Source organism: Acomys russatus, chromosome 7, assembly GCF_903995435.1.
Source record: "Acomys russatus chromosome 7, mAcoRus1.1, whole genome shotgun sequence".
In the NCBI taxonomy this organism is placed as follows: Eukaryota; Metazoa; Chordata; class Mammalia; order Rodentia; family Muridae; genus Acomys; species Acomys russatus.
Window position 1 is genome coordinate 44,231,164 of NC_067143.1, and position 25,183 is coordinate 44,256,346.

At 38.2% G+C, this 25,183-nt stretch overlaps 1 protein-coding gene across 21 annotated transcripts in view; it reads left to right on the plus strand.

The window, feature by feature from the left end:
* Positions 1-25,183, plus strand: part of Dlg2 (discs large MAGUK scaffold protein 2) — a 1,899,378-nt gene that overhangs the window by 1,368,274 nt on the left and 505,921 nt on the right. For all 21 annotated transcript variants that reach the window (XM_051148923.1, XM_051148943.1, XM_051148920.1 and 18 more), the window contains one exon: positions 16,547-16,716. In XM_051148923.1, the coding sequence (XP_051004880.1) occupies positions 16,547-16,716 (170 nt within the window). The remainder of the gene's footprint in view (positions 1-16,546; positions 16,717-25,183) is intronic.

Genomic DNA, 25,183 nt, shown 5'->3' on the forward strand with positions numbered 1-25,183 from the left:
TTCTGCATCTTGTCCTCATCATCTCTACATCAGCACTTCTCAGACACTCGGGTCATGACAGCCAGCATGCAATTAGTCAAGATGAGTCGGGTCTGGGTTTTTTGTATGTGGGGAGCGAGAGTTGATGGTTTAAGGAAATTCAGCACTACGAATAAGATAACTTGGAGGTGACTGTCATCTGTTTCAATGGCATGTCAGTGAAGTTGGCAATTTTTTGATACGCTAAACATAACGTACGTAGCAAATGTTTATTAAGCAGACAGAGTCTCTCTTTGCCCTTCAACCTCTGTTATGCATTAGTTCTGTGTAGATTGACTGATAATCTGGTGTGTGTGAGGCTGCATGGAGCTGGAATCGAGAAGGGAACAAAAAAGCAGGATCCTTACTTTCAAAGAAGTTGTCTGTCAAGTTCTAGAGGTGAAACTACAGGTACTGTGGGGGGGAGTCTACAGTGTTCTGAGAGGTTGTGGCTGTTAACATCCCCTAGGTAACACAATGTGTTCAATGGAGAGTTACAGAGACATACTCTTTAAGCTGAAACACCAAGAGTAAGTGACTGGGGCTAGTGAAAGTTCTCTAGGCCAAGGGAGTGTGTGTCTAAAGGCCTGCAGAAGAATGAGGAAAATGTCATTGAGATTGGTCCTGCAGAGACAGGGCAAAATCACAGGATGGGAATAAACAGAAGGATGTGAGAAACCAGGCTGGAAAAACCTTAAGTACTATATTATGTAGGGTGTTTTGCTTTGTTTTGTTTTGTTTTTCTTTCCTTTTCTTCTTATCTTCTCCAAAGAACCTTAAACCTTGAGTGTTTGTTGCTCACTGTCCCATCTCTTCATGAGCCATGCCTATCAAAAGAGCAGTTTTCAATAGTCTTTTTAGGTGGGTTTTTTTCCCCATCATCTCTCCTTGTCAAATTCTAGTCTGAGTCCCTCACAATATACCAACCAAGAATAACATGGAAAACATTTGTCCTAACATCACTGGTACAGTAGATTTAGCCAAGGTAAATATAATTTGTTTCTTTCTCTTCTTGGTCCATATTACTATACTGTGTTTATGGGCCTAGTTTCTTATGCTTTCCTACCTCTGATCACCCCTTTCTGTAGCTCCACTTTATTATTTTTTAATTGTAAAATTACTTCATAAAATATACAAATTAAACTATAGTTTTGGTAATAACCCTTTATTATCCACAGATTTCTTATTTTACTTCTTTTTCCTCTCCTTAATCCTAAAGCTAGGTTTTGGTTAGATGTTAAGATATCATCCAATGACATTGGGAAAATGAATGACAGGTCACATTACCCAATCTATAACACTCTAGACTTCTGTGAAGTCTAGTTATGAAGTGGGTTATCTATTTTGCTGAAGAGATTACCTATAATGTCAAAGTGAAAGGCACTGTTTTTTTGCTTTTCTGTGTAAAACACTTTCAAGCTTAACTTATAATGAGAAGTTCTAACAAAAATTCTGGCATAGCTTACCAAATGTTTTCTAATCCAGCTCCACTTTGCTCTCCTCAAACTTATTGGTCTTCACACTAAAAGCCAAAAGAAACAATAAAAAAGGACAAAAATTCCCAATCGGGCTCCATTTTTGCATGTTTGAAAAAGGTATCTTTTTAAATCATAAATTGAATATTAGCAGGAGATATCAATTTCTGGCCTTCTTTAGATTGTAAAACACCATATTTTTTCTGTTATATCACTATTTCTCTTCTACATTCTCTTGGAGATTTAGTCTGATATATTTTAATGCTAGACCTTATGTTCTATGCCCAGAGAGTTATGTGAAACAAATGTTTCCCAAATTATCTGTGATTATAAAATTTTTCTTTAAGACTAATCTCTTATTAATAATGTATCATTAATAAAACTACTACAGTATATCAATTCTAAATTCTAATTCTAAAGCAATGAAAATGTAATTACAGTGGGGATTTTTGTTTTCAATTAGACAGGTACAACCACGTCTCTCCAACTTTTTCACTTGAAAATGAAGGTGTATCTGGCTAGCATATTTCTGGATTTTATGCGTGCAAGTTTTGATGTGTTTCATAAATGAAAAACTGCTGAGTAGTCAGAAATAAGTATCAGAGACCACCATAGCTGTTACAGGGGTCCCAGGACAAGTATCGCTTTAATTGTAGCTTTCTCCTATCTTCTGGAAGTTTCCCTACCATGCTGCCCTGGTGCGTGCAGACTCTTTTACTAAGTAATACCACAAAACTTCTCATCATAGAATCCTCAGTTCCTTTATGCTCCAAAACGAAGTTTTATGGGCAGTTATAAGGTAGTGCAAAAAAACAAGAACAGTAACAAACTATTGAGTTAATGACAACTATGGGTTGCTTCGTACTTAAGAAGAGAAAATTATGAATTTTATTGACCAAGAGACTTGGCAAATAAGATAGTCTTCATGAGTGAAGGTGCATTTCTTCGTGCCCTTATCCTCATGCCACCAATAGGATGTGCGTCTGTAGCTAAAGGAACAATGTAGGAGACCAAGCACATATTTGTAAAGAGAGAGCCAGCTTGCTTTTAGGAAGTCATAAAATGTCACCAGTAATTTCAAAATGTGTCATGAGTTTTCATCACAAAATTAATTTGAATTTATGTTGTGAAGTGTGATTGATCTTAGGGAGGGATGGGGAGCTTGGAAATTATAAAATCACATAAACAATAATAGCTGATTTTTAAAGCCCAAGAAAGGTCAGAAAACAGCCTTGCTAATCATCTTCCCTTGAAAATTAGTAGCTTCGGGCAGTTTAGCATTATCTGCACTGTAGGGAATTGCTCACAACCTTTGCCAGAATCAAGTAATTCCAGTAATTATAGGTTTGAAGTTAAGAAAGGCTTTGAGCTACAGCTATCAGAACTGAAATCTGGGCAGCAAAATGATACCCACTTCATTGCTAGGAATTCTACTACAATATTTTTTTGTTAATTCGTTCAGTAATTCTGTTATTTGGCTTTTGATTGAGCAACTACTAGGGACTTAACTCTTTTCCATGGAATACAGATGAAATAATTAACAAGATAGTGTTCCTTCTCTAAAAAGTTTACAATTTTATTTGTTGTATTAAAAAAAAATAAACAAGTACACACAATACACGCATTATGAGTTATTATATAGTTATACAATTGTTATATGCATTCCCTTATATTATTATCAAGTTACAATTTATTAGTTATTTGATGTTGAGTAATGCCACATTGTATTAGAGAATAAAGATTAATGTTTACACCATATGTTTTAAATATGAAGATAGGACCCCTGGCTTCATGTAGATGATTCTAGAGGGAACAGGCAGAGGTATTGGTGCCTTCAGAGAGAGTGAAGGTACTTGAGATGGAAAGAAGGGATGGGCCTGGTATATCCCAGAAGCAGATGCAACTGATGGGTGTGAGCAATAAAGAAAACAAGGGGCTAAGAGAAAATGGGTGGATAATGCTACCTTATTCTGTAAGGAGCTATGAAAACTAGAGACAAGGTCTCTTTTCTCATAAAACCTGCTTTCTAGCCAGAGCTGAGGGAACATGATGTATGAGGCATAATAAGTAGACAAGTATTGCGTGTGTTCTTGAACTGTGAAAATCATAAAGACAATTCCCTCTAAGAACCAATTCATTTACTCACCATTGTACTTAGCACATGGATTTACGAATTCTTAAATATGGTTTAAATTTTATCTTAAATATTCTAACCATCTCAGTAACCACTGAAATTACTTACCCTCAAGCACATACTTGAAAGAATAAGTGCGAAGTTTTTGGCTTGTGAAATTCTGTGTTCTTCCAATGTCAGTGAGTATTAGTGACCATCTCCGACACTCCTAGTTTATGATGATCATCAGAAAAGGGGGCATGTTCATAAGGATTCCTCTGCATGGCACCCTCAAATTCTTACATATTCTAGCCTCTTATTTCTATGTAAATAGAATGCTAAGGATTAAAATAATCACTCAAGTAATAAACAAAATGATTTTAATTAATTTTTATTAAGTAATTATCTAAATTTTAATGATGGAAAGACTTCTTAAGCTACAGATTGTTTTATATGTAAGGGAATATAGGTTCTCTCAAATCCTCTCTGCCATGACATATTCTTATGTATATCTCCTCCTTATTCCCTGGGTCAGTGGTCAGTATCCTCATGTTCAACATTGTTTCCTCAGTGTCCATGTGATCTGCACTATATAGTGGATGTTTAGGACTTGTTGGCTCAATGTGAATGTCTTCAGTGATCCTTGAAATTTTATTGTTAGTGGTTGTTTGTCTTTTTGTTGTTGTTGTTGTTGAGATCTTGTCTTCTTACTAAAGTTTTTTATTGAATGCAAATATGACTGAATGATGGCTTGTATCCTAGAGGGAATAAATTGGAGTTCATTCATTTTACGTCAGAGAGGATGAAATGACAAGAGAAGAAGGCATCCTTATGGCGCAACTTGAGAAGGTGTGGACATATGCAGCAAAGATGTCATTGACTAGCTACCACACTTCTAAGTTTATGCACTTATCAAGCCTATAATCTGTGCTGACTCTATCCCAGGCACCACTGGGGCTGCTAAACATTCAAAAGTAAATAAAATAAATTTCCCCCTGAGAGACTCACAATTTATAAATAAAAATTTTTAAAAATCCTCTTTCCTTTCCTTGCCTCCCACGTGTTATCAAATGACATATGTAACAGATCTTAATAAGCAATGTCCTCTGTCCCTTCTCCCTACCTTGTCAATGCCAGAGGTCCATTAGGCAATCACTCTTTGCTCTATAGCCCATGCTTTCTTCTTCCCTCCTTTCAAACCTACTTAAGTCTTCCTCTCCTCACTAAGACAGGTGTAGGTAGGTGGGGTCTCTTACAAAACTATAACCTAGCTTTAAGCATAACCATCACTTCGGTCCAAATTCTTTAGCAATCATTTCAGGCCTTCCACAATCACTTTTGTTGGCCATTTTAGCAGCTGCTGAGCTCTTCCCAAAGCTGTGTTCCCTCTCTGCTCACCTGATGACCCTCAATCTCAGCCACCTTAGATGCTGTAAGAGGTTTTCTTCAATCTTTTTAGAACAAATTTTTCTTAGTATGTTCTCACCGTGCCACAACACTTACATAACATTTTAGTAGCTTGATTTTCTAATTCTACTGTTAAACTTCAAAGCAACTATAGAGTGGGCACTAGTGTTAAAAAAAAAAAAAGAGGTATAGTACTCAACAAACTATTGAAAGCTAGAGTTGCCTAGGTAGCCAAGGAGAGGCTTATACCAGGAGTGTGTACAATGTTTGTGAAGAGTAACATATGACAAGAAATGGGACCAGGGAGGTCAACAGCAATCAGATTGTTGAAAGATTTGTGTGCTAATGGAGGTCTTTCTAAAATAGACATATTCAGTCTTCATTCCACAGGTCTCTAAGAGCTTTGTTACCAATAACCCATAGGAAGCCTTTCTGGGTCAAATGGGTCAAAAAGACCCATTTAAAGTGGGACACTAAAGGTTGAAGAAGAAAGGATGTTGCCCGCATACTCCTCTGTGCAATGGGCTCTGCTCACATGTTCAAGGCATGCTAACCCTGGTTCTCTCAGGACCTTCTGAAGGAAACAGATAAGACCTTCCAGCAAGCCTTCTTCTTACTCCTCTTTCTTTTCTGATGCCGAAATCATGGAAACTGTGCCTTTTCTGTAAGTTATAAACAATTATAAATACATGTTATGTGGCTTCTGTGAAAGATTTAATTTGCAAATAGAGCTTGAAATTTTAAATGCTTGCAAGTCAGCCATCGGTAGTTGGGAACAATGGAACAATTGACGATTATTAAATATAGGGTAAAACAATCAGGTCTATGTCTCAGGACATTCTGACAATAGGTTAGAAAAGAGATGTGCTGGCTAATTTATGCTAACTTGGTGCTAGAGTAAAATAAGAGGGCTGCAGGCAAGGCCATAGAGCATTTTCTTAATAGTGACAGATTAGGTAGGAACAATCCATCGTGGGTGGGGCCACCTCTCTGTTGGTGTTCCTGGGTTCTATACTAAAGTAGGCAAAGCAAGCCATGGTGAACAAGGCAGTAAGTAGCATTCCTCCATGGACTCTGCATCAGTTCCTCTCTCCAGGTTCCTGCACTATTTGAGGTCCTGGTCTGACTTCCTCCAATGATGGACTATAACGTGGAAGTAAGCTAAATAAAACCTTTCCTCCCCAACTTGTTTTCAGTTATGATGTTTCATCTCAGCAAGAAAAGCTATAACTCACCTAAGGAGTTATAAAAGACAATGCTAGAGGCAAGAAGGGTAGTAATAAGATTTTCTAGAATGTAGGTGGTTGGAAAACTAGATGAAATAAGTAGTAGAGAGGATCTAAAATTCTGTCTTCTCTCTGTCTCTCTCTGTCTCTCTCCATCTCTCTGTGTCTCTGTCTCTGTCTCTGTCTCTCTCTCTCTCTCTCTCTCTCTCTCTCTCACACACACACACACACACACACACACACACACACACACTAGCCACCTGTGTGTGTGTGTGTGTGTGTGTGTGTGTGGTGTGTGTTATAGATTAGCTGTATGACAAAAAGAAAAGGAGGCACACACCTCTCCCATTCTGTGCAATTTTTGGTGTTAGAATGATCTACTTTGCTGAAAATGAAAAGTGAAATACAGAGTTCTCCACTTGAGGTGTACTTCCAAATAAATGAGTAAATGCCAGGCTGAGATGACCTGAAATTTTGATTTCTAGAATGTTAGATGTAAGGCAGAATTTTAAAATCATTGATGTCAACATGAAGACACAGAGCAAAATTGCCTACCTTTTTAGTGAAATAGAGGATTAGAATTCATGGATGATTTAAAACCTAATGTTCCTCCTACTGTACTTTGTTTCCTGTGTATCTCAGCTTCTCACTACCATAAAGCAATGGTAACTTTGAATGAAAACATGTAATTATGAACCCCATGTGTCTGGTGTAACATCCATGTCTAGGGTTGGAAAATATTTGAATAGGGGAAAATGAAGGAGTAAATCTAATGTTTGAAGACACATTCCCTATGGTGTAGTTATTTTATGATGTGTCAAGTATCCAGGCAGCTTGCAGCTTTGGGTGAGAACCCACCATGTCTTTATTTGCACCTCAGGCATTGTGAGCAATGAGAACTTCAATCATCCAGAAACATTTCCTGAGGCCATGAAGTAGGAACGTGCCTTTGAATGAGGCCAGGTTTATCTAGATAGATATTTGGAAGACAGAAAGAAATATGAAATAAAATATAGTGGCATGATCAAAGAGCAGGATAAGATGAATGAGTCCAAATTTAGATGGTTTACGTGATATTTACATCTTAAATAAAAACTGTCAAAGAAATAAAAATAAATCAGTCTTTGTTTTATATGTGTTAAGTAAGTCTGGAGAAATTGAGGAGTAAACAGAAACAATGTCAAGTTTGATTTGGGAAGGGAAGCCTACCTTTGTCTCAGGCTGGAATAGAGAACAGCTTGTTAGCCTGGCACCAGGAAAGCCAGGCAGGAAGCTGCCGCAGTAGTTGCATCCAAGTGGAAGGAATAGCACCCATCTCATGAAATTTGACATGTTTCCTCCTGTCCATGGACAGAATATTAAAGTGGACAGAATCAGCAGTGTCCAGTCCTCTGGCTCTCTCCCTTTGAAATCCCTACTCAATGCCCATTTTCTTTGTTGTACCTCATTAATCTGCCTGGCTTGAGATTTGTTACTGGCAGCTCTGCTTCTCCTGGAAAGAGCCAAAAGACCAATCGCTAGTGCTGAAATAGCAGTTTTCTTCCCCCGTTGTGGAAAGCTGTGATGTTTCCCAGATGACAGCTGCAGAGACTCCTGCAAGCATTTTATATAAGGGGAGTGAGGTGGCGAATGAAGAGGGAGAAACAGTACATTCGCGGTAGAAGATGGCTTCTCTATGCATAACAAACGCAGTTACTCTCACCCACGGATAGCGAGGAGAGCAGAGCCCTATTTATAAAACGGAGAACAAAGTGACCCTTTGGTAATTCTTAATGGGTTAATGCTGACAGAAGTGTGAGAAAGAGTATAGGACGTGAAGTATATGCTGGAAAGTAGTTTGGATCTGCATAGTTTCTCATGACGTGCCACTGTTGTCTCCTGGCCCAGGTTTCCCTTTGAGATTTGTTCCTAATACTGAAAAGTTGCAAACTTTCTGAGTAGTTGCGTAATCAGAACTCAAGACATTTAGCATAATCATTTGGTCTTCATAAGATTGAGAACTTCCACTCCTTTTGGAATTGGCATGAGCGAAGGAGATTGCTCCTTCAAAACGTATGGACAGGACAGCCGGGTTCATTAAGAACTTGAGAATTTGAATCTTTTCATGTTGCAGACCTACTTTGTAAGAAATTGCAGGAGACAGGGAATCTAATTCCCCGTGCACACTTATATATGCAAGGTTCTAGGTTCCGTCTCCTAGATTCTTCTGTCCATCTAAATAAAGACCTCCAGTAGATCCCAGCATCTTGTTACCTAATAACCTCTCCAGGTGACTGTGGTTAGCATCCAGGAACCACTGATTTTTGATATTTTGATATTTTTGTTTTTTGTTTTTGAGGTAGTATCTCATGATGTAGCCTTGGCTGGCCTGGAACTTGCTATGTAGAACAGGCTGGCTACAAATTCATAGAGATCCCCTTGCCTCTGCCTCTTGAAATTGGGATTAAATATATGTGCTACCATACCCTGTCCATATACTTATTTTTAATAAACCAGAAAGGTGTAGATTGTATATTACATATAGCTAACTATTATGTCCTTAAACTTTAGTTACTATTAATAAATGAAGACAACTATATAACCTTCAATGGTCCTAGTTTGATTAAAATATGCAATATATAGGATATTTCCAAATGTATGGTAGACCTTATGATTTTAATCAACCAAAGACCTAGTTTAGTATAAGGTATGTTTATAAAGTACCTCAGTTAAATTTTAAGTTCAAATAAATGTAAATAATTTCAGTGCATGTCCCAAACATGGTGTAAAATAGTCTAATACTTCAAAAAGTACGTTTTTTATCTGAATAACCATTTTTATTTATGTGAATTCAAGTTTAACTGGGTGACCTTCAATTTTATTTGTTAAGTCTGGTAATTCTATCAGTATTTTGTAGGGGGATCCTAACAGAGAGATACTGAACAAACCAAGTAGGCCTGAAACGGCTTCTCAGAAGACACAATAACATTGAAATAAAAGTTAAATGCAGGCAGCCATAGTGGCACATGCCTTTAATTCCAGGACTCTAGAGGCAGAGGCAGGTTGATCTCTGTGAGTTTGAGGCCAGTCTGAGCTTTATAGTAAGTTACCTTTTATCAGGCACTATCTTAGTTATTTCTATTGCATTGTCTTATTGTAACCATGCTGTATACATAGTATCTCCATTTTCAGATGTAGAAATACCAGCTTTGAGATTTTGAATGAGTTCCTTAAAGAAACAGCTCCTAAGTTTTAGAGTTGAGAGGAGACCTCAGATATATATGGAAAAGTCACACACACTTTGTTCTGCGATTAGTTGAAACATTATATGCCTATCATATAGGCTGTAGAAGGAACATAAAAGATATGTTTTTAAAACATTCATAATCTCTTTACTCCAGAAGAATGGGGACTCTGGGCAAAGCGCTGAGAGTTGTATGGAAGAGTGGGGGGATGGAAGGTCTGGGAGGGAGCAGGAACTCCACGGGGAGACCATCAAGGACTGTGGATCTGGACATAGGGGATGCTGCACAAGCTGTTGCACCAACCAAGGACAGTGCATACAGAGAACCAAGACCCCCCCTGTTCAGATGTAGCCGGTGGATAGCTGATTGTCAGTGTGCTGGGGAGGGGAGGGATTGACGCTGAAACTCTGACATGCACTCTGGTACCCACCATTTCGACACTGCCCCTTGGCAGATGGCCCTTCAGGCACACAGACGAGATGGATGCAGGCTATTTTAATGAGCCCTAATAAGCTGTGGCAGACAGTAGCATAGGAGGGTCCCCCTATCAGTAGTCTAGGGGATGTGAATAGGACAGGAAGAGAGGGAGGCTGGAAATTGGAGGAGAAGAGGGAAGGGATAACAATCAGGATGTAAAGTGAATAAATTATAATTAATAAAATGAAAGAAGAATGAGAATCACACACTGGCATTTTTCTTTCTAATATTTCTTTGTATAGAAAACAGCAATATTTGTAACTTTTAATGTATGTTATGACTAAGAAAGGATATTTTAGAATATTTAGAAGATAAATTAATATACTTAATATATATACATATATAATCACATAACAAATCTTACTTTAATAATAAAGCATACATTGATACCTAGGGGAGAAAAAGTATATTTTATATGTTATTTCAAACTATATTCTCAACAGAAAACCAATAATTTCTTGAATATTAATTTTGAGTGATGCCTCATCATGAGAGAGGCTGTTTCATTGTTAATAAAGAGATCAGATGTGTTTCTGTGCACAGATTAATGCTGATGCTTAAATAAATGTCTGTCTCTAATATATTCTATTGAAGGGAATATATCAGAATTGCAAAAGGAAATTCCAGGTAACTATTAAAATCAAAAAAACAAAAAACAAAAAACAAAAAAACACACACACCCAAAAACTGAGTGGCCAATTCTGTTCCACAAGATGAAATTGCCCCAGGCAAAACTGCAGACTTATATCTGAAAGAGTAAATGCATAGTGAAGCTGTCAGTCACAGCAGCACAGTGAAGAGAAAGTCTCCATGCAAATGGCTTTCTTATGCAATGGCTCAGAGATATGACAGAGGCTGACTTCATGCTGGGATGATGCATTACTTCAGCTTGAAGCTAAGGATACATTCATGTGCCTTAAAGCGAAGGGGTGACTTTACTCACAAAGGTTATCTTCAGTTAGAGTCAACAAATTAATTTTAAATAGCTGTGGCCCTCTGGCCAGATTCTATTTCAAGTAACTGGGGGGAGGGGAGGGAGTTGAATGTCCTAGTTCTCTGGCTTGGCATTGTCTTTTTTAATAAGTCCAATGTAGATTCATCATCTTTTTTTTTTTATTTTAATGTAAAGCAAACACCTCTAAATTCTTTGTATTAACATAGAAAATGTAAAGCAATTTGGAAATCATGTCCTTGTCTGCACCAACAGTGAGTGACCTTACCATTGATGTACCTCTATTTATAAAATAGAGATCAATACTTCATGAACTAAAGGGGAAAAAATGATTGAAGAGACCAGACTAACAGAGCACAGAGTTAATGTCTGTTAAACCCGCCAAGCAAGATTAAGAACACTACCACAATTTTAAGTCAAATATGAAGCACGCTTTAATTAAATACTAGCCAGGGTAAAGGACTGTGCCCGGGTCCACTTCTGGGTTCCCAGAATGGAGACAAGTCACATTTTGCTGAGGCTTATAAAAGCAAACACACGAGGCTACATATTTCCCACGAGGTCTAATCAGAGGCAAACATCCTGACATATTTCCTGCAGATGTATTTCTTACCTATGGACCTCCCACCTGAATGTGATCAAGCACATCTGGTATAATACCGAGATCGTCCAGTGTAATACTGAGATCATTCATATCGCGAGACCCCCCAAAAGGACCACCAGGACTCGATACTGATGCAACAGACACAGGGTCTTCTAATGTGGGCTCGGGCTTCAGATGACAATCCTTCTGATGCAGCTGGATAGGAGAGTGACTCAGAGCTTCAAGGGCAATGGGTTCACAAAGGGAAGCAGGAGTTTTGGGTCACAGGAGTGTCGAGCTTTAGGCAGGTTGGGTGGAGGCTGGATCTTCAGGGAAGCTGTGAGTCACAGGAATGTCCATCTTCAGGCAAGTTGGGGTCCAGGAGGCTGTTTTATCTCAGAGGATCATTGGAAGTTAATTGAATCTAATCCCTCAGGTGGAGTTTCTGGAGACTGCTGGCAGGTCTACTTTAGGGCAGAACACAGAAAGAAGTGAAGTCACCTGGAGCACAAGTTCTCACAGAACATTCACAGACCACAGTATTAGTTGCAGAATACACATTACATACAGAATATGGCATTCATTTTGCCCTTACACTGGTTCAAACAAATTTGCTTAGAGGAGCAAAAACACATTGCTTGTTATCTCTATAAGCAATAGTCTCTGGTACCTCAGGAGAATCTGGGGCAAGATTCTTAGAGGTTAGAGGCATTTTGTTTTATGGATCTTTTAGGCACAGTAATTAAAACTTAAAACATAACGTTGGCTCCCTTGCTCTAATAAATATTTTTTTTATTTCTACTATGTTCACCTTTAAGCAAGTCACTCTGACCTGTAACTTTCACACCTCCAGTGTTATATATATATATCTACACCCATCAACTGTCTGGTGACTCCTCTCCCCAACCATGGCTATGATTCCACTTTTCTTACGTGGAATCCAAAGAGATGGTGTGTCTTTACATTGCAACTGGACTCAAATCCAGACTCCTCTTTGCTATCCTTGTATTTTATGTACTATATTAAAGATACCTACTTCACCTCTGTATTCAGGAACAGCTGGTGAGGCTGTCTTTTTTTTTTATACATGTAACTAATGATTAAAGCTTCCACTGTATACAAAAGGAATTAAGTACTAGAGTTTAAATAGATGTAGCCTCCAATTTTTTTTCTACTGCTCCCTTCTATGAAAAGTGGTGGTCAAGCTATGATTAGTATTCTGAACATGGGGTGGTGGTAAACTATGTTTTTTTATTACCATGAGATGACAAAATTAGCCACTCTCAAAGGACCAGCTGCTCCGGGGCGGCTGGTATCCCTGATGCATGCCTGCATTCTCAAAACTATTTTAATTGGTAGTTTTCTGGATTTTGTTGTTGTTAGAGAGGAAGTGTATGTGTAAACTAAAACTATTCCATCTGTTCTGATGAAATAACATCGCTGTATATTAGTGAAATCTTCCATTTCAGGATTTTAAGGCTGCATGTTCACATAAAAGCAAATGTTGCAAAATCAGTTTCTTAAACAAATGTATGAAGAATTATGGAAAAATACACTTAAAACTGCTCCCCTTGCTTTTCTACAATACACCCATGATAGACTTATATTTTGAATTGGTAGGCATGATATATGTGAAATGGTACATCACACTAGATATAGTTTTTCTAATATAGAGGCTTAAGGGATCAAGGTATATCTTGGTACTAGATTACTTGCCAAGGATGCAGGAAGTCCTAAGCTTATCCACTCAGTACAGCAAAAAATAAATAAGTACAAATAGAAGGATGGAAGATAGGCAGAAGATTGATGGTGATGACCATGATGGTGATGATGGAGTTAGATGATAGGAAGGAAAGAAGGAAGGAAGGAAGGAAGGAAGGAAGGAAGGAAGGAAGGAAGAAAGAAAGAAAGAAAGAAAGAAAGAAAGAAAGAAAGAAAGAAAGAAAGAAAGAGAAAGAAAAGAACCGAGAATAGGCCTGGATTCCACTTCTGGACGGTCAGTCTAAGCACTGCTTGCTTCCAGACAAGAATGGATAGACCTTGAGATGAAAGGTCCCATTTCTCTCTTAGGGATGGCTAGAGAACTTTAGGGTAAGGACTGTGTGCTAGTTGAGGCTCCCAGTCTCACCAGGGGACATGGAAATGATTTTCCACTGGGTGTTACAATTTAGCTCTTTTAGAATAAAATTCGCTGGTATCGGACAACAGTGGAGACTCTGGAGCTCCACAAGCTTATGATGACACCAAAGTGTTATAGCCTTTTGTGCTGTTCTAAGCATGGCAGAGGAAGTGGGTGGAAGCCAGAGGCCAGCCAAAAGGCAGGTCCAGTGAGACACAGGCTCAGCAGGCTCTACAGGTGCTTCACCCATGGAAGGCAGCTCTGCCATCCATGCCTTGATTGCCTTGACCAACAGTCAAGGCCCTGGCATCCAGCTGCAATTCTTCCCCAGAATAAATGGACTCTCTGACAGTCATGGTAGAGGAATGGTGGGATCAAATGAAAACAAGCCAGCCAAGCTTTATTTATAAACCTTGGGCAGTGGGGAGGGGTTTGTGGATGAGTATGTCTGATTCACTGGGGAGGATATTTAATCTACATGCAGTGGTACAGTACCTCATTTACATGCAGTAGCATGGGGTCCTATCACAAGAAGGAAAAACGGTACTTAATTATCCTATGGATGGGAAAGAACTTCTAGGCATGATTAAAGTCATTTGCTTAAGGTTAGTATCTCCTTAGCATAGTGTGGAAGGTACTTACAAAAATCTCCAGATGCTTGCTAAACATGTTTTATCAGGAAAGGGTCAGGCCTGTAATCTTCTGTGAGGATTATGTGTTAGGAATATTAGACATTAATACATACTGCTCTGTCAACACATTCATTCGGAGTTTATTATATGCTTGGATCTATCGAAAGGCTTATGTGTATTTTCTCTAGTTTATTCCCTCAAACCTTCAGAGTAGATATTACTATTATTAATGTATATGGAGGCTTAGAGAGGTTGAGAAAATTACCCATATTTAAAAACTTAGAAGATGGAAATCCAACAATTAAATTTGAATTGCTATGTTTTTATATTCAACAAATACTTGCTAATGACTGTATCTCTTGGACAAAACTGGATATTGGAAGGAAAAAGTAAGGAATAGAAGTTGGCTATTGTGCCCACATTGACTGTTGTGCCCAGATTGTGAGGACCTCAAAAGACCACCAAGGAGCTGATTCCAATGCAAATACACAAGGATTGTTTTATTCAAACCCAAACACAGGCTCACAACCATTAATGCAGCAGATCAGGATTGAGATCCCCAAGATCCAAGTCAGCAGGGTTTTTGTTGGGATTACAGCAAGGTTTGGAGAATTCCAGTTTCCAGAATTGTCAGTTCTCTGATTGGTCAGCATTTTACCAATTAATGAGTAAAAGAACATGATTTATTGTGTCCGGGTGGCCAAACTATAATTGTTTTACTCAGCCTATTGAGTATATAAAGGGGGAGGTAGTCCCCCTCAGTCACAGTCGTAGGAGAGGGGAGTAAGGGGAAAATGGGAGGGAGGGAGGAATGGGAGGATACAAGGGATGGGATAACCATTGAGATATAATAAGAATAAATTAATAAAAATAAAATTTAAAAAAAAAAAGAAAAAAATACCTGAGTAATCTTTAGGTATTTACTGTTTACATGTCGGTAGGGGTGACAGTTAAATGTTATCAGAGGTAGGTAGCCAGCAATTGTTGAATAGAAAATCTGGACCATGTAGTAATTTTCAGGTATTTACTGATTAGTCCATTGCTAGGGGTAATGGTTAAACATTATCAGAGGAGAGTGGTTGAAGCACATTTTTGTGGGTTTTTTTCCTTCTTCTTTTTTGAAATTGTAGTTCATGTCCAGGTCATTTTCCATTAAAATGGAGCTTATTTTTCAGTAATGAGATAACACAGGCCTCACACTAACCACATCCACTTCTCCTTAGACACTTTATGGAGAAGGGATTCAAAGATAACAAAGAGGACACAAGAATATTAAGCAGGAGGCTATGAAAGTTACCTTGGAAAGAGGTGGTATTGACTTCAGGATGTAGCAGGAAAGATGGAAAAAAATAATGACCTTGATAGCTACTACATGTGCTCTGTAGATTTTTCCGAATATAGATTGATGGAGGGAAGAAGGGATCAGGCAAGAATAGTTGCTCACCTTTGACTAGGTATAACAAGGTAACCTGAGATGGGGAATATTAAAATGAATGGGCAGAGTGAAGAAATCTTCCTATCCCCGATGCTCCTAGCAGTGACTCATGTTATCTCTAATAACTATCATAAAAAAATAAACTAACTAGAAAGGAAGTCAAATGATTCCTCCCTGTGTGAAGACAGAAACAATTAACATATTGTATAATCCTTAGTTTTTTAAAGGAAATATCTTAGGCAGGATTATCTGAGGATCTCTTTGAGTTTCATTAAGTCTACGCTCCAATATTTATAATACTGTGAGATGAATTCCAGGCAAAAGATATTTAAAGATAATTTGCCAACAAGCTCAACACACTATTTTGCATTTTGTTCTTCTTCCTACATAGTTACATTTTTTTTCAGAGTCTCTACAATTATTGTATAACACTTTTATGTGTAGCGAGTTAAGAATTTTGCAAAGTTAAGTGATAAAATTACATCTGTTGTGTCTGTATAGTCTGCCATAGTAAGTTCAGAGAAGGCTTTAAATAATAACTTTCAGTCCAACCAACTAAGACAGTAAAAATAATGACGTCATTGACAGATATCTTAAAGTTCAGGGCCCTTCTAACTATGCCATCTGCTGTTGATTCCTACTAACACTACTATAGTTGGGTCTAAAAGGGAAACTGGCCAGCCTTGTGATCAGTGTGTGGAATGCTGGGTAGTCAAGGAATGTGAGCTTAACTTGACTTCTATTATGGTAAGTAAGTAACTTTCTAAGTTTGAACATTTTCAAATCTCTCATGCCCTTGTCCCCTTGTTTACGTAGACAGTTGGAATGAAGTCTTCACCACAGGCTCCTAGCTATTGCTGAACCTTGCCTCTTCCTCCCTTGCAGGGTCAATGACTGTATCTTGCGGGTGAACGAGGTTGATGTGTCCGAGGTTTCCCACAGTAAAGCAGTCGAAGCCCTCAAAGAAGCAGGGTCTATTGTGCGGCTCTATGTGCGTCGAAGGCGACCCATCTTGGAGACTGTCGTGGAGATCAAGCTTTTCAAAGGGCCAAAAGGTAATAAAACTCATACTGAGGCACGAAATGTCAAAACCATTTGTCTAAAATTTACTCACTAGCCCACCCATAAGTAGCCTTTAATTCTCTGACTGTCATTGCTTACCAGCAGGTTTGACACTCCATAATAGTGGGTTTTTTTTTAACAGATGCCTGAAGAAACCAGAACTCTACACACAAATTCACACAAGGAAAACATATATAGGAAATGCCATAAATGATAATAACAAGCTCTACTTAATTTTTTTAATGATTTTTAACAGACTGGCTCATTTTAACTTGGGAAGCATAATAATACTTTCTCATATTTCAGATTCACATGGTAAGTTCTCTAATATAACAATATATTAATATAAATAACAATTAAGGATAATCTTTACTGGGTCTCAAAATATTACTAAACAGTTAGGAGAGCTTGCTGCTCTTATAGAGGCCCCAGCACCCACATCAGATGACTCCCAACAACATGTAAGTCTAGTTGTAAGAGATCACACACCCACACACATGCCATTCACTCATATAGACACATACACATGAATAAAATTAAATCTTCAAACACAACAATATTTTCCAATACTATATCATATTTCATAGTGTGATTTCTTTTAATTTTTTATGTTTATATTTTTGCACTAAAATATATTAAATTTATATTGATTTCAATTTAACTGTGATAATTAAATGCATATTTGATCTTTATGTTTATATTGCGTGTTATAGCCAATAAGCACTACGCTGGTTTTAACTTAGGGCAAACGAAGTTAGGCTTGCTTTAGTAAACTTTCACAGATTTCTCTGGGCTTCATTGCTGGCTCCAAGAAACTGGGTGAACAGTGAAATTAAATCTTCATACTAATGTCATTTATAGCACTGATATTAGCATTACTCAAATAGTATTCAGATGTTTCAGAAAATTTTAATAATTAGCTAAGACAACTGAATTGTTTGTTTGCTTGGTTTTTAGGACAGGGTTTCTTTGTACAGCCTTGGGTGTCCTGAAACTAACTCTATATACAAAGGTGGCCTCGAACTCACAGAGATCTTGTGTCTGTCTCTCAAGTGCTTGGATTATAAGCATGCGCCACCATCACCTAGCCTCACAATTAAATATTTTAGATTGTGACTGGGTAATCATTAGACTGTTACAGTATTTTTCTTTATAATCTATTTAATGTCTATGTGACTGGGGATAAAAAGCATTTCACCCTATCTAGCAGACAGCATTAAGTGGTGTTTTCCATCTTCAACACAAGAGCCAAACAAACACACTAGAAGACTAGTTCAGCCATTTACTAATGGAATTAACCTCATTAAATCCATGTACTTAGTGTTACGCCAAAATTACCCAGATCGCAAGACCCCAAAAAAAGACCACCAGGACTCGATACCGATGCAACAAACAAAGGGTCCTGTATTACAGGCTCAGAGCTTCCGATCACAATCCTTCCTGATGGAGCAGGATAGGAGAATGATACCGGAGCTTCAAGGGCAATGGGTTTATAAGGAAAAACTGTAATTAGGGGTTGGGGGGTCACAGGGAAGCAAGGACAAAACCATAAGCGGGGGTCATGAGTCTCAGGAATGCAGTCCTTTAAGCAGGCTGGGTGGGGACCAGATCTCCAGGGAAAGCTGTGAGTCTCAGGATTGCAGACCTTCCAGCAGGTTGGGTCCAGGAGGCTGAATCTCCAGGGATCATTGGCTGTTAATTGTATCTTCTGGAGAGTGCTGGCAGGTTTAGTTTATGGCAGTGTATGGCCTTTCCCAGAATGCAGGAAATAGTGGAATCACCTGGAGGGTAACTTTCTCACAGACCATGGCATTAATTGCAGAATATAAATTACATATAGAATATGGCATTAATTTTGCCCCTACACTTAGTAAGACTAAATATATTTTAAAGAGCTTCAACATAGTAGAGAGAAATAGAAACTCAAGGTCAGAGCAAGTAGATTGAAGCCCAGCTCTACCCTTCACTAGCTGCCAGGCTTTGGGTAGAGATGTTTCACTCTCTTAGCCTTGATTTTCTCACCTATGAAACACAATTAAAATCAGTACTTGTTCTTGGACATACTAAGATGAATCCTTGAGATGGTTCACATATTTGGAATAAATCCTGACCACTCAGGAAATATTAGCTATGCATGCAGGTTATTTGAAATATTTTTTACTAAATATGGTAATGGGTTTTTAGCAATGTAATGAAAACACTTAGAGGTCCCTCCAGGGTTAGGTGCAGGTGCATTAGAATTCAAGTGTGAATGAAGGTCTACCCAATCATTTACTAAAATCATACCGGCAGTTTGCTTTTGAAAGCCAAACAAATGGAACATAGATTTTTTTCCTATTAAAAATACATATTCTATATAAATAATATGTGTCTATTTATACAACTCAGCCACAGCAATTATTCATCATTTCCCTAAGCAAAGGCTAATTTAAACACTCAGGAAAATATTGCCGTTATTTTGCTGGCTTCCTGCTCTGAGTCACTGGATGACCTCCAGCTGCTCAGCAAAAAGCGCTTAAAGGCGGTAGGAGCTGATGACCCACACTCCTTAATTTTACCAGGAACACATTTGCTGGATCTTTAATTTGACATTACGCCTCCTCCAACCCTTTTACTTCACACTGAATTATTCTCTTCTTTGAGCCTGTTGTGGAGCAAGAACGACTCGTTACGTGGAGGAGGAAAATAAAAAGTGCGAGCCAATTAACCCAGTGTGCAGGCAGTAACCCAAAGAACACACAGAGGATGCGGAGAGGATCATCTGAGCCAGGGAAATCCTAGGGACAGCGTGTCATCCTGAAAGCTGGCTCTATACAGCCTAGGAAGGAGTATGCTGAGCCAGTCATATGTTTTGTTCTGGTTCTTTTTGAATAGGTCTAACTTGTTTCTCTAGACCAGTGGTTCTTAACCTCCGGGTTGCAACCCCCACGGGTGTGACGTATTATGTATTGATTCATAATAGTAGCAAAATTATAGTTATTAAGTAGCAATGAAATACTTTTATGGTTGTGGTCAGCACAAAATGAGGAACTATATTAGAGTGCCACAACATTAAGAAGGTTGAGAACCACTGGTCTATATGAAGCCTATTAGGTTGCAAGGAAAGAAAGTATTCCAGTCATCCTTGGAATTCCAGATGGCATTCCACTTGGAATGCCTCTCCCAGTCTCTGAATCTCATGAATAACATATTATTACAGTCTTTACTAAATCTGAAAGTTATTGCTTTTTTAACTTTAGTATGTTATAATTCTTAATTTTAGAGCTACAGTATGCCTGAAAAAACAAACAAACAAAGAAACTTCCACCATGATAAACTTGTGTTCTGGAAATGCTAATGCAATATTAAGGAAGAAGATAAATGACTCTCCTTCCTCAAAAAGTTCTAATAATAAAATGAATCAAAAGTCAACCTATTAAATGACATCTGCAGGACAAAATGACATTGATTCTAGGCTGGAATTTGAGCCATGATTTTAATGGAGGTGGAGAGGCTGTGTGATTTTTCCTAGCCAGAAGAGTCAAGACATTCCAGAGAACTGGAAACATTCCATCTGCACACAGTTCCCTATCTGGTCCCCTTTGACCACATAGTTGACCAATAGAAAGCATCATCAGTATTCTAACCAGTTAGATGTATTCAACTAAGTGTATTTAATATGTAGCTGTCTCTCTATACAGTAACCTGATCCTTCAGTGTTTCAAGAAATACTTATTAAATATTTGCTGTGTACATGACACAGTGAGACATGGACTCACAAAGAGAAGAAGTGACTGTTGCTCCCAAGGAAATTATAGTTGGGCAAGGAAAACATCTATAATATAAACTGGGGAAAATAAGAAAGAATGTATGATATTGAGGGAGAACAGATTAGGTAATATGCCAAAGGAGACAAAGACTACCCAAACTCACTCCTGAATTATAAGTTAAAGTAGCCATGTAGCAAGATAGGAGAGTATTTCCAATACAAATAAAAGCGTGACAGCCCAAGATAGGAAAGATCTTCTTATTGTCTTTTAGTCAAGTAGTGGAACAAAGAGTAGCACGAGACCATATGGCTAACGTAAGTAGAGGACAGATCATGCTTGGCTGGCTTAGTAATATTTAAAAGTTTGGAGTTACATAAATGCAGAGGGCTATCACATTTAGAGCAGGTGATGAATATAAGATCATCATCTTTATCAACTCATTCTGGATACTACAAAGAAAACAAGTAGAAAAAGCAAGAATGAAAGCCAAGCCAAGTTAAGCATGACTTGGAGGAGAGAATGGTGAGAATGGAGTTGAGTTGCATGTTGGAGATGTATAACATACATATAGTTGAATCTAGCTAATTTGTTAGAATACTAATGCTTGCCATTTAACATTTATGTGGTCAAATAGGACCAGATAAGAAGCTGCACACACATGGACTGTTTCTCATTCTCTCGAATGTTTTGACTCTTCTAGCTCAGATAACTCACACAGTACCCCCTTATTGGTAAACTATATGTAATGTGGTCTGCAGATGAGGCCCAGTTTTGTAAGTTGGATGCTCTCCGTCAAATGATAAACACTACAGAGAAAGCCCTGTGGAAATGTGACTAGGAATTTGGGGACTTCTTGGAAGCCCATTGTGTATTTCTAATGAAAGGTAAAAAATGAATTTCTCAACATGAAAATTTCCTCTTATCTTATAGTTATAAGATTGGCTGAAGACATCTGGGGTGCCTATATATTGTCAGTCTGTTGAGAAAAAATATAGGTAATCCTATGTATAAAGTTGTGATTAAGCAGATCTATTTAGGTTTTCGAAGAAATCAAAAACTAAAGGAAGAAACTCTGAGTGTGTAAGGGGGTGTTTCAAGGAAAAAATTTATAATAAAAGGCCTCTAGTGGCTTTCCCAGAAATCTCCCAGAAGTCCTCTTAATCTAAGCCAGTCTAAGAAGTCTGGCATTAAACACTCATCAAGATCACTGGTCATTGTGGCCCAACCTAAGCAAATGCTCTATGAGAATTAGACGGCACAGTTTTGTCATGCTGGCTTAAGTAAGACCATGGCCATGCATGTGAATAATATACTTTGAGCACACCCACTATACTCCATCACCCTCCCCTTCTTTACCCATTCACCACCCCTTAATGTGTCCCCTTTGCTCTTCTAGACACTTTTGTTTCTACTGTCACATCCTATGTATATATGGTTTTATGTATCTGCATAAAAACTTAGACTGAAAAATGAAAGAATATGGTATTTGTCTTTCAGAAACTGACTTAATTCACTTAATGTGGTTATTTCCAGTTCCACCCATGTTTCTGGAAATGACTTTGTTCGTACATGTGTATACATGCATGTATGTATGTATGTGTGTATGTATACAAATTTTCTTTGATCCATTTCTATTTTGATACACTCCTAGTTGATTCCCTAACTTGTTCATGTGAACAATGCTTTAGTGAACAGTGATGTATGTGCAAGTATCTCTGATGTGTTGACTTGGAATTCTTTGACTGAATATTCAGGAATGTTGGAGCTGGGTCATACGATAGAGCTGTTTTTAGTTTTTGAGGAACCCAGTGGTTTTTGTTAGTTACTCTTGTGAAAGATTTCCTTAAGGCTTAGTCAGAAAACTGAACATGTCAGTTGGGCGTGGTGGCACACGCCTTTAATCCCAGCACTTGGGAGGCAGAGGTAGGCTGATCACTGTGAGTTCGAGGCCATCCTGGTCTACAAAGTGAGTCCAGGACAGCCAAGGCTACACAGAGAAACCCTGTCTCAAAGAAGAAGAAGAAGAAGAAGAAGAAGAAGAAGAAGAAGAAGAAGAAGAAGAAGAAGAAGAAGAAGAAGAAGAAGAAGAAGAAGAAGAAGAAGAAGAAGAAGAAGAAGAAGAAGAAGAAGAAGAAGAAGAAGAAGAAGAAGAAAAAGAAAATTGAACATGTCAAAGATGGAACTTCATTGCTAAGTATGGATTTGCTTATGGATTTATTTTAAACAAATATTAACAAAAGTGAGAATGTAAATTTATCTGTCTATATGGGTACATGGAGACTAGAAGGGAATATAAGTATCTTCCTCGTGTACTTTGTACCTTATACTTTGAGACAGGGTCTCTCAGTGAACATGGAAATCACTGGTTTGGGTAGGGTAACTGCCAAATTAACTTGAAGAATCCTCCTGTCTGTAACGCCCAGTTTCTATGCTAGGACACAGCTGCACACACAACACATCTGTCTCCGTGTATGGGTGACAGGGATCTGAGTTCAGGTTGTCATAACTACACTATAGATACTTTACTGACTAAGCCATGTCCCCAAATCCAATGAATGATCTTAAATACAATCCATTTTAGTTTCTTTACAAATGCCATATTTTTGCAGTTGCTGAGTTGTATGTCAGTACACACTGAAAATGCAATAACTTTTGTACGCTGTTTTGCACAAGAAACCCATTGGATGAGCCATTGCTGTGTACAGAATGCAGTCATTAAAGAAGTTACATTAAGGAAATTGCTGGGCATTTTAAAGTTGCCATGAGTCCTAAAACAAGTATTTTCAGTCTAGCTCTATGCAAATTCATTTGTATCCACACTGAGCTAAATTGCATTGTGACTATGCTTTATGAAAATGTTCAGTGATGTTAAATGTATATATTTCTCCTTTGGTTCTTTTATCTCCATATAGTTAGTGTATGGAAATATATCCCTAAATATATTGAAAACTGACAGCATGTGATGTCTCCATCACACCAGTTTCCATTTGTGTTAATGGTTGCCTCTATCGTCCAAAGTCAGTTTATTTTGGCTCCTTTTGCTTTGCTGTCTTTATTAGATCACCCTCCATATAAAAGCAAGTTACCAGCATAACCTGTCCACTCTTTACAATCTCTGCCACCATGATTATGAAGTGTGTGTCTCTACAAAGTCTTCTCTATGCTACTATAATAGACTCCCTTGCCAATCCCTTTATGGCTACACCCACTGCTTTATTAATGGTTCCTCCTTGCTCAGAAATTTCCAATGGCTCTTTTATTATCTCTAGGTAAGAGTCTATATTTCTCACTACAATATCCCATGCCTTCTGTGGTCTCCCTCACCTTCAGCCATGGATCTTGGTTTACCCATCCACCTGTTATTCTCCCTTTCTTATATCTTCTGATTCTTCTGCCTCTCAGACATTGCTCATCCCTTTACCACCTTTGGGATGCTTTCCTCTTCCATTTTGACGACTGTCTGTATCCTCTCCCAAAGAACCACTTCAGTGCCGTCTCTACACAAAGCTATGGATAATATTCCTAGTCAAAAGTAGTCTTCTTCTAAAAAACAAAAACAAAACAAAAACTTATTCTTTCCTTTTCTCTCCATTCTTTTATTGCCAGGCTTCTCTACATCCCATAATACACAAGAAAGACAGGTCTTAACAATGTAAATTAGGGAGATAAAGAAGCTGCTAACTCTAACAAGTAATGCAGTTAACCCAGTAGTTTCATAATCTTTTCCCTGGCCTACACTATATTGGAAGAATTTAGCAAAGCCTCTAAAGGGATGTAAATGAAAGTAGAGTTTGCGGCTAAACTCTGCATAGGAACTGATAAGAACTGAGATAGAGAGCTGTACAGGAGTCAAGAGGATCACTGAAGTGTATGTGGCAAGATGGAAACAGAATAGCCAAGATACAAGGCTGCTGCATAGGAACCCCCCAAGAGTGGGGAGCCCTCTTTCTGATACTCTGCTACTCATGGAAAGTTTATCTGGACAACAGATGGAATCAAAGCAGTGTTTGAAGCCTTCCACACGTTGCTTGCTAGTGCAATGGGCCCAAAACTAATTTCTACACTTAAGAGGATTTTAAATTAGTAAATGTGTTTCACAGTGTTTTTTTCGGGACAGGTTTGTCATCCAACTTATCTAAAAATCAACTAGCCGTGCAAACAGAGCACGTATAAGAGACACAGAACTTACTGAACACCCAATTGAAACACACTTCAGCAGCTTTCCAATTTTACATAACGATTTCTTTGTTGTTTTCTTATCAATTCTGGCTCTTCTCTCTACCTTTATTTTCTTTCTCTCTGATACCAACAAACCAAAATGACCTATACCCAGCATAGAAACTTTTAGAAATAAGTCATTTTGCAAATTGATTATCCTTATAGCTTGATATTTATGGTAGAGGCCAAGAATTTCCTATTTTAGCACATAGGGCATGTATCGCGAATCAGGATTTTAATTGAAAATTAAATGGACTATCCTTTACCCTTCTCCAGAGACTACACCCACTAAGATTATTCTCCTCTGTCACTGTGTAGCCCTGTTAGCAATACTGTGTGACAAGGTCCACTGATTGTCACCTAATTTGAGTGCTGAAGCTAGAAAAGTTTGGGGTTTTCCATGATTCAGTTGTTTCTGATCAATTTACCACACACAAAGTTTATGTGCTGGTTTGGTTGCTGGGACCCACCATTGACTGCATGAAAGGATACC